This window comes from Pempheris klunzingeri, chromosome 11 (assembly GCF_042242105.1).
Source record: "Pempheris klunzingeri isolate RE-2024b chromosome 11, fPemKlu1.hap1, whole genome shotgun sequence".
NCBI classification, from domain to species: Eukaryota; Metazoa; Chordata; class Actinopteri; order Acropomatiformes; family Pempheridae; genus Pempheris; species Pempheris klunzingeri.
This window is the reverse complement of record NC_092022.1, coordinates 17,561,110-17,571,606: the sequence shown is the minus strand read 5'-3', so window position 1 is coordinate 17,571,606 and position 10,497 is coordinate 17,561,110. Positions and strand designations below refer to the sequence as shown.

The 10,497-nt window shown below is 40.0% G+C and overlaps 1 protein-coding gene across 1 annotated transcript; it reads right to left on the bottom strand.

Moving 5' to 3' along the window:
* Positions 1 to 369: 369 nt before the first annotated feature.
* On the bottom strand, positions 370 to 6,898 carry ogfr (opioid growth factor receptor). Its single transcript, XM_070840344.1, has 7 exons — positions 6,627 to 6,898; positions 6,000 to 6,065; positions 5,827 to 5,908; positions 5,657 to 5,735; positions 4,837 to 4,903; positions 3,548 to 3,696; positions 370 to 3,451 (listed from the first exon to the last, which is right to left on the bottom strand). The coding sequence occupies exons 1-7, from the start codon at positions 6,750 to 6,752 to the stop codon at positions 2,359 to 2,361; spliced, it is 1,662 nt and encodes a 553-aa protein (XP_070696445.1). The 5' UTR covers positions 6,753 to 6,898; the 3' UTR covers positions 370 to 2,358.
* Between the last annotated feature and the right edge of the window lie 3,599 nt (positions 6,899 to 10,497).

Sequence of the window (10,497 nt, the reverse complement as noted above, 5' to 3'; positions counted from 1 at the left end):
CTCCATTATCAAAATAGTAGCCAATTAATTTTCTATTGATGAACTAATCGCTTCAGCACTAGCCCAGATAAAGCACCTCATCATTAATGTGGGACACAAATGCAAACACCTTGACCACAAAAAACCAACATAAAAGAGAAATAGCTTACTTCATCTAACCATCAGTCAGTATGGAAAAAAAGCAAAAAATTATATTTCCACTTCCTGTCATAGAGGACAATCATAACCTGAGCACTACTCATGATCTAAACTTAAAATATAACAATATAACAAAAAGTGTTAAATGTTTTATTTTTGATGCTCCAAACAGGGAATGGGTGGATCTATAGGTAAAAGCTGGCAAGGACAAAGCAATGACAAACAGCAAGCTCAAACTCCAACAGGATTTATTTTTTACTGTCCTCACTGACACCCTCGACTTCATCGATATCTCCTGACATCTTTTTTCTTTCCTCTGTTGTGAGTCATGTCGCTTCACTGAGACTGAGTCTGTCTGATGGAAAACAAGACTGATTTTTCTGTATGACCGTATGCTGCTGCACTGGCAAGCCAAAGAATCTCAGGAATATGAGCTGACGTCTATCACAGCGTTATCCTGAGGATTGCAATTTAATAAACTCTAACTAGACTCAGACTTTGGCTAAGCACATTAACGTCATAAAAGCATCAAAAAATAGTATAACTTTATTCTGCTTTGTCAACAGCCCGATATTTAGTTGGGAAAAAGTGTCATATATAAAGAATTCAGCACTTTTGTAAAGTTATCACCATTTCATTTTGTAAATACCATAACTTCAACAATTAATAGAGAAAATTAAGTGCAAATATAAAAAGATGCATCAATAAAATCAACCTGGCTCGTAAATTTTCATGGACACACCCATGTGAAATTAACATACAGTGGACTTTAAATCATAGCCAAAGCTTTATCAGTTCTGCCGAGAGGACATATTAGACATATTGTACAATCAACCAGTCTTATCACATTTTTGGCAAGGCTTTCACTTGTTCAAAAGTCTACTTCCCAAAATCTGCACGTAAACATACAGATTGTGCAACATTATTGAAACATAACTTAAGTGACATTCAGTCTTCAATCCATTAGAACAGCAGGGTCCAGCAGAAACACAAACCAGTACAGTTTTTACTCACATGAAAACAGCCCAAAAAAGGAACAAAGCTCTTCTAATTATTTTTCAGTGCAAAACAAAAAGTTCAACTGTGAAAGAATTAAGGTGTTAAAATGCTGAAACCATAATTTCATTGACATACATTAATAATAGTGCTTTATGTATTCTGCAGAGATATTAAATATCAATTGCTGACTTTCTCAGTTAATACTACCTAAAACGACAAGTCTGGTAAATAGTCCATATTTTACTTGTTGTCACCAAATCCCACGAAAAGATCAAAACCAACATTGATGTATTCTGTGTATCCAATAGCCTCAGTAGCTTGTTCCTTTGTGCCAAAAACTATTGAAGCACATCAGTGAGCCCCACTGCAGTTCATTTTGAACTAGTCCCACATACACTATCCTGTGGCTGTAACTAATGCTGCCAAAACCCGGCTGAAAATAGTCCCCAACAAAAACACTATTTGCCTGTTTTGATATAAACTACAATTACCTGCTGTGAAAATGCAACTATATCGTCGTGAGCCTTTTGGAAGTCCTCCACAGAGAGGGAAGTCACAAAGTATTGCGGGATGGACTAATTCAGCATTGGTTGTATGGAGACTCGGCAGCCCATAATAGCATGTTTACTACTGACCACTGATCAAAGTGAAACTGCTGCGTTAACTTAATTCTGTGATAATAAAACTGTAACAAACTATTTGGGATTAACTCATTTAAATGTTCCTTAAACGTGTTTTTCAAAATCGGAATAACCAGCCGTTACGCTGTAAATAAAAGCAGAGCAGGTTCATGAACAAGTTTCTCAGTGTTTTACCAAATTTCCGTGGATGTGCTTCTTCGATGATCACCTCTCTCCACTACAGGTAGCCAAGCTGCCAAGGCCAGCAGAAATTCACCTCTGGGTGTCAAGTGACCCTCTCCTCCTCTTCCATTGGTTTTGACCCTTTCATGGCATTTGTTGACAAGAGCAAAAATATAGACTATCACCAGCCTTACCTTTTAATATTGTCTGATGGCCGTGTAGAAACTGTCGACTAACATCCAGTTCCACATTTATAGAGTTAATGAAGTCATATACTCCTTCAAAATGAAAAGAATCAATATCTAAACATCAAATATAGTAGAAATAAGGCCAAGAAAGTCTTTAAATCATACTCTGTCCTTATATTACAGTTCTTTTAAGATCAAATTAATGTATTTTCTCCAATTATCCAGTTTATTCACGAATTCCCCACATTTTGATCTGAGCTCGAGGGAGTTGATTCCATATCAATATCCTCCGACTCCTTCCCATTCGTATGTTCATCCACACCTTTTTCTGTGCTTGCCAGTGACCCATTTGTTGCCGACACATTAGCCTGCGACGTTTCTTCCTCTTCCTTTTTATCTGGCACTTGATTAAAATCAGTCCGTGGGATTTTTTCCTCCCTTCCCAAAGTAAAAGAAGGCGAGTGTTTTGAAGTCTTAAGGGGGGTTTGCGCTGATGGGCTCGTTTGACCACTGGTTTTATTAGCACCAGCTTTCTCTTCCATCTGCCCACTGGCGAAGTCCCCTGCACAGCCGTTGCTTGGCAGCACCTTGTTATCTTCTCTTTTCTTCTTCGGTGGTTTCTCAGTGTCTATGTCCCGATCTGTTTGCATAATGTTATCTGGTTCCTGGATGCGGTCCTGTGAGTTGTTGGACAATTTGTGCTCACTGTCCTCGCAGGGCTCGCTTTTTGCCGTCACAGTGTCAGGACTGAGTGACTGATCCATTTCATCAACATCATCTGCAGAGTCATTTCCATTCCCCAAAATCTCATTATTAGACTCAGCCTCGGCAGTTCCATTTCCGACAGTCTCAGTGTCTGGTTTTGCCTCAGACTGTTTGTTTTTGTCTTTACTCGCCATTTTATCTGTTCCTTTCGGAGTCTTTGTACCATTATCCAGTCCCTCCTCTTTTTGCTGCACAACTGCGTCGCCATCTTTGCTTTTACTACGTGGATACAATTCCTCTTTTCCATCTCCATTCCCAACCGCGTCAGATCTTTTCTCTGCCTTCCTGAATTGTTTCTGAATTTTTCTGGGACACCACACAAACTTATCCTTTGGCTCAAAATGAAGGTAGGCAAAGCGCACAAGCTCCTGGCGTTTCTGCTTGTCCAGGACAGCAAACAGGAAGTAGTCGAGCACACTGCGTTTAACGCTGCTGAGGGTCTTCTTGACTAGAGTCTCCTCCAGAAAGAAGCGCACTAGTGGGGCCTGGTAGTGCTCGAAGCCCAGCTCTCCGAGGCTCTTCAGGATGCGAGTGATGCGCAGGTTGTTGTGCATATTCCTGTGAGAGATGACACAGGTGAAGCTGAAACTACACACAAAAAAAGCACATACAGCATCTCTGACGTTGCTTGCAAGAAAATGTGTGAATATTCACCGCTCAAGGTTTCCAAATCGCTCCTTCCAATTTTCTGCTCGTTTCACTTCACCCGTCTCTTTGTTGACCAATCGGATGCCATAGAAGCCCAACATGAGTTCATAGGACTCGATTAGTCTCTTTTTGGCGTCCTCATTCTTCTTGAAGGCCTGGTGAGCGTATACAGCGAAAGCAGAAATACAAAATAATAAATACAAAAAACGTTCACGATCACACAGAACGGTAAGATGAAAAATGTAAATAAATAAATGATGTGGGTATACAATAGATTTTTTTTTTATCCAGAAATATGAATGTAAACAGCCAAACTTCAACAATAGATATAATAGATAATTCTATATAAATAGAATTTTAAATAATTTTTTTTCTTTTTTGTACTATCCTGATGTTTTGTCTCATAGTGTCGTCTTATATTTATATTCTTTAATTATGGCCACATCAGCTCCACAAACAAGACACACAGGTTTACCTACGATATCGACAAACAGGTAAAACTCTGCCCCCCACCTGCTTTGAAAGTCTCTGTTTTCAAAGTCCACTTTTCGTTTAGCCATTTATTTTGGGGGGGGCTAGCTTAATGGCGTGTTTCCACTAGTACCTACTCCGTACCTACGCCGAGTAGAGCTGAGTAGGTACTAGTGGAAACGCGTCATAAGTGTCGCTATAACAGCGCTGATCGATGCATTGATCCGCTGATTGGTGTGTCATTATACCTGCGGGAGGAGAGGCTGCTGCACGGGTCCTGACTAGCGCGGCAGCTGTTCAGTGCATTGTGGGATTTGTAGTATTAGAGGTGGGAGTGCTGTTTACCGACGGGCCATTCTTAATAGTCACATGAAGTTATCTCGCAGGCCGTATATAATTGTATCGCGGGACATTCAGCCCGCGGGCCTTCAGTTTGACATATGTGCTCTATGTGCTTATCTGTGATGTCCGTATGAAAAGAGAACGCTGAATGTTTTGGAACACAAGTTTTCCAAACATTAAATTATTTTCCCTACAGAGGAATGTTAATACGTGTAGTGTTTACTTGACAACCAATGTGCTTATTCTTGTATTGCAATGCATAAAAAATATGTGGAAAAGCAGAAGAGAGGACAAGACTGGTGGGGCCAACAATTAAGAAATACTCTGCTTTATATTACATGGATATTAAATGCTAAATAATTTTGTAGTGCTGCTTTCTGTTATGCCAGAAATGACTAGTCACTGTTGGCAACCAATTTTGCGCACTTAACTGTTTGGTAGAGTGTTCATTTAAAACTGGTTGTGTCCTATGATACACTTACCTCAATCTCCTTCTTGGTGAGTTCTGAAGCCATGTAATTAACCCCCGGCTCTCGTAGTGGAAACAGCCTTACGGTGGCAGAGGATTTGGGAAAGAAATAACACAAAACCAATTAGCATCTAAAGAAACTATACTCTAATTCCATGAAGACGATGTCAGCTGTCCCTGCAACTGTTCCTATCCCCGACACTGTTAATGTCCATCTGGGTATCACTGGAATTTAGTGTCAACTTAAGCATTGCTTCTCTTCTGTCAAATCTGTATAAGTGACAGCTTAGACAAAAAAGGAGTGAGTACTCAGACGTAAAGTAAGCAACTACATTGTTTGGGGGTTCATTTTTACATGATAACAAATAAAATGTGGAGGAATAATTAATGCATCTATTGAACCAGCAGCCAATGCATGAAAATAGTAGCTTTCTTTGACGTGATCTTCTCATTTGGAACAATTTGCATGGGGTATTAAAACAATGCATACATGCATGCTATCCCAAATCACGGTTTCAATCACTAAAAGTGCCTTAAAAACAGGTAGTAAGTGATTTTTTTAATAATCTTAACTGGCACTAGATTACTAATTGTGCTTTTAAGTCACCTTAAACAGGCAATGGTGCAGAAGACATTAGCATTACAACAAATTTTGGATCACACACACTAATGCCACTGAAGAGAAGCACACCATGCATTGCTCTCTTTCTTTTTAGCAGCACACTCCCTGCTTCAGAGTGTGTAGCATGCTTCCACAGTAAGATGGCATTAGCTTTGTAACCTCAGGCTGGACACAGCCACAACACACATCACAAGGCGTAAACAATACATACCACTGAATGTATGAGTGAACTCTTTCCAGTCTTTTGTAGTCATTTTTCCAGTCTTTGAGAAATGATTCAATGTAGACATCTGTACCAAGTGATAAAGAAAGCACCACGTCACTACACAGGCTTTCCAATGCACTGAAAATATCTTGCAAGAAAATATTTAAATACGTTACCATCAGGAGCAGAGGGAAACTTATTGAGATAAAACTGCAAATTGTTCATTTTGTCTTCCGAGCACTCCTCATCTATAAGATTCTGTCAAAAAACAAAAAAAAAAGTGTCATTTGACCTCTTTCAGCTGTGATGGACAAGGTGTTTGCTGTCGGGGGACTTAGCTGTTACTTACTGGATATCCTTTCCTGTAGTTCTGCATGTCCTTTGCTGCCCTCATGTTTCTGGGCGTGTGATGCCACTGCAAATAAAAGTGAAAGTGAAATTAACCTGCATCGATCGTCTTACCGTTGTATAAAGTAAAGGGCGTTGCTACAACCTAACGAATAACGACAAGTCGTGTTGTCATCACTAATGATGCTTCATACCTAAAGGTTTCTACTGACAGTAGGAAGCTGGCTTAACCTTAACGTTATATAAATTGACATATGTAAGGCCAAGCTAATCCATTCACCACTCCCGCATACGGGCTTAACACGAAATGTCTCATTTTATCCGTGAATTACGAACCATGAATAGCAAACACTGTAAGCAGCCCAATATACGTATTTAGTCGACACACCATCGACTTATAACCCTCAAAAGTAAGCTAACATCAGCGGCTAGCTAGCTAGGCTAGTTAGCATGCCTGCAGCAGCGGAGCATGAAGCTATCACCAACGTTAGCTCTCCAGTCAAGGCTGCAACAGCAAAGCCCGGCCGGCTGCAAGACCAATGACCTACGAGCCGACATAATCCACGACATGACATGGTTTAGGTCAATTGTGGTCTGGTGGGGGAATAATGAAAGCGCAACCACTTACTAAAGTCCAGCCAGATTTGTTTTTGTCTTGACATGACCGACGGGTCTGGCTCTCCCCGGCTGGGTCGTCTTCATCACTCTCTGTGTCCCAGGTCGAGTCGTACTCACACACACAGTCGTCCTCCATTATTATACAAAAAAAACACGCTATTTGACAGGCGAAAGCTTTATAAACGCGTAGCCCGGTTTAGCAGTAAAAATGGGCACAAATGAAGTTAGACTTGCATGTTCGGTTTAGACGGGGGCGGCCCTGACCATCCGTCTTTGCAGCCTACCATCGTCAGACAGCAGCACCGACGGCGGCTGCAGCACTGCTGCTGCCTTCAAGTGCTCCCCAGAAGTAGCAACTCCAACTACCTCCACATTACCTGACACACATTTGCCACGAGTTTAAACATTAAATTTTGAGGCAGGTCACGTTTAAGAGTAAAGAATCCCTCCAGCAGTCATAATTGAGGTGCTTCTTCAAGGGATCATCGCGTTGCACAGTTTACAGGAAGAGGAAGAAACACGCGTTAGTTATGCTGAGTTCATCAGTAGTTGACTTTAGGAAGCCATTTGTGGCCTAAACACCTTCTCCTGGCCTCTATGATCATATAGGTTTCACTTCATGACGGTGTTATTTGTCACTTAGAGAGACTGCTCTGTGCTCTCTACTAAGAATTTCGATTTTCCGACACAGCGGGAAGGCAGCACACTCGCTGTGCTGGTTGATAGAGATAAAAACTGCAAACCAACATGCAGCTAACATGAGTCAGGCAGCCTGTCTCAGGAGCAGCTAAACTCTCTCTCCTCTATGTTATATAATGGAAAAACATCTCTATGATAGATGAATTGATATCTAATAAACAAACAAATTAGTCACAAACTAATTATTTTATTCACAAATAGTAGATATTTCAGCTTTTTGAAACATGTAATGAAAAATACCAGGACATCAGTCCATATCTTCATTATTGATAGCCAACTTTATAATATATTTACAAAAATATTCACATACTAGGCAAAAGTATGGACACACCTCGTCATTCAATGGTTTGTCTTTACTTTTATTATTTTCTACATTGTAGATTATTATAAAATAGATCAAAACTGTGGAGGGACAACTATGGAATTATGTTGTAAACATAGTAGTAAAGTGTTGAACCAGAATATGTTTTGTATTTTAGATTCTTCACAGTAGACACCTTTTGCTTTGATGACAACTTTGCAGACTATTGGTATTCTCTTATTCAGCTTCATGAGATCGTTACCTGAAATGGTTTTCAATTAACATGTGTTCCTCGTCAAGAGTCTATTTGTGGAGTTTCTTGTCTTCTTAAAGTTTTTGAGACCATCAGTTGTGTTGTGCAAAGGTACGGTTGGCACACAGTCCAATACAGTGCATCGCCCTATTCGACTACTGTTCTAATCCATATTATGGTAAGAACCACTCAACTAAGTAAAGAGAAACAACTGTCCATCATTACTTTAATGAAACTGGCTCCCATGAGGAACGCCCCAGCAAAAGAAGACCAAGAGTTACTTGTGCTGCAGAGGATAAATGAGTCAGAGTTATCAGCCTCAGCAACCACAAATCAACAGCACCTCAGATTAGAGCCACATAAATGCTTCACAGAGTTCAAGGAGCAAACACATCTCAACATCAACTGTTCAGAGGAGACTTCGTGAATCAGGCCTTCATGGTCGAATTGCTGCAGAGAAGCCACTACTGAGGAAAAACAGCAAGAAGAAGAGGATTTCCTGGGCCAAGAAACACAAGTACTGGACATTAGACCAGTGCAAATCTGGACTTTGGTCTGATGAGTCCAAATCTGAGATTTGTGATTCTGCCCTTCATGTTTTTCTGAGAAGCAGAAAAGGTGGGCAGATGGCTTCTATATGTGTGGTTCCCACTGTGAAGCATGGAGGTCGAGCTGTGATGGTGTGGGGGGGGCTTTACTGGTGACATTGTTGGTGATTTATTCAAAATTCAAGGCACACTTAACCAGCATGACTACCGCAGCATTCTGCAGCTACATGCCATCACATTTGGTTTGTGCTTAGAGGGACCATCATTTGTTTTTCATCAGGACAGTGAACCCAAACACACTTCCAGGCTATTTAGGGGCTGTTTGACCAAGAAGGAGAGTGATGGAGGCTGCGTCAGATGACCTGACCACCACAATCATCCGACCTTAACCCAACTGAAATGGTTCGGGATGAGAACTACGTCAACCATTAAACTGATTATTATTTCCTAATTTCTTTTTACTATCTTATTAATTGGTGATACATTTTGTGTGCATCGACTACTCAATTTATCCACTTATCATTTTGGTAGTTAAGCAAATATATGCACTGGGAAAGTTAAATTTAAACTATGCCCTAAAAGTTAATACCCACTATTTATACCCAAAATGATAACAGGCCTTAAAGCAAGAAGTCTTTGTGAGACTGACAAGTTGTCCAAGATGAAATGTTTACAAGTGAAATTTAAAATCAGGCATGGTGCCTGAGAACTTGATGCCCTGTGATAAATATTGGCTATTTTTGTTGAGGCTGTCGAAAAGCAAAGGGACAACTATGAGCCACATTTGAAAACAGATCATACTCAGTACTGCAGAGTTTCACCGAGAATGTTTATATATTCAGGTCAGATCAGATCGACCATCTGACCTTGTCTGTCATTAACATATAAGGCAGCATTTCTGTGCTGCAGTACGACCTTTAGAAACACTGCAGCCACTCTCTCTCTCTCACACACACACACACACACACACACACACACACGGTTCAAACATAGTCCAATTTACGTGGTAATTCAGTCTCAGTTCTTATTCAAAGTGTCTCACACATAATAACAATGTAATATCTTCACTATTAGGCTACTGTGTCATAAGTTAGATTCAGTTTTCATACTGAAGGCACCAGCAGCACGCAGGAGTCAGAGCTGTGAACATATAATTGGACCATGATGTCCATCTTTTCAGTAATTGGAAAGATGCATTGATACATGTGAGTATTTCACTATTAGAGGGTATAAATAGAATTGTGTATTTTCACAGGGGATTCAATGTTGAATGGCCGCTGGTGTGGGTTTCTATTTTTGGTTTCAGTTACTGTGGAAACCAGAGGGCTCTGCAGGCATCCAGTATTTGCTGTTGCTATTTAGTGCCTCTGCTTTATGAAATGGATTCCCTATTGCCTTCTTCTCAGTGAGTTCAATGCAGAGAGAACGATTTGTTAATATGCACAGAGATTAAAATAATTATGTAAACCCAGTCTGGCTGTGTTTGTAGGGGATTTGAAAAGAGTTTAGCATGCAAATCTACCTCCCCATTATAGCTGTTTTCCTGCTTCCATATAGTGTATCCCTGCAGGAGCCTGGCGGGTGGAGTCGAGGGTTACCTGGGGGAACAGTGCTCACCAGGATTATGGCTAACTATGTGTGTTAAGTCTAAACTACTAGCTAGTTTCAAACAGATTCACTAAACCTAAACTAACGTACGATTTTACTGATGTAGTTATGTTTAAAGTGGTTGCTAGTATGTAAAAGAACTATTTAAACAGCACGTTACTGTAGCCATCACTAGCTGCAAGATACTGTAACTACCCAAAATAGCAACACTGAACAATATTCAATATTCAGTGGTAGAAAACAACAAGTAGACCTACATTTACTCAAGTTGTAGTACTTTTGTTTTAGAATCCTGAGGTTATTCAGTTTTATGGTACTTTATACTTAAACTACAAATGTTGCCTTTTTACTTTATTCAATAACTTCCGTCATAAGTTATTAGTAATACAAAATATAGGCTAAGCAACAAATAAAGTATGATATAGTATGTTGTATGTATGTTTACTACAGGTTAAATTGAGACTTTATTGGT

What these genes read in the sequence shown, in the direction of transcription:
- ogfr (XM_070840344.1), bottom strand. Translation starts at nt 6,752, where the DNA reads ATGGAGGACGACTGTGTGTGTGAGTACGACTCGACCTGGGACACAGAG. An exon ending in GTTTCCCTCTGCTCCTGATG is followed by an intron (nt 5,736 to 5,826) that starts GTAACGTATTTA and finishes CACTTGGTACAG; the next exon opens with ATGTCTACATTGAATCATTT. An exon ending in CGATTTGGAAACCTTGAGCG is followed by an intron (nt 3,452 to 3,547) that starts GTGAATATTCAC and finishes CATCTCTCACAG; the next exon opens with GAATATGCACAACAACCTGC.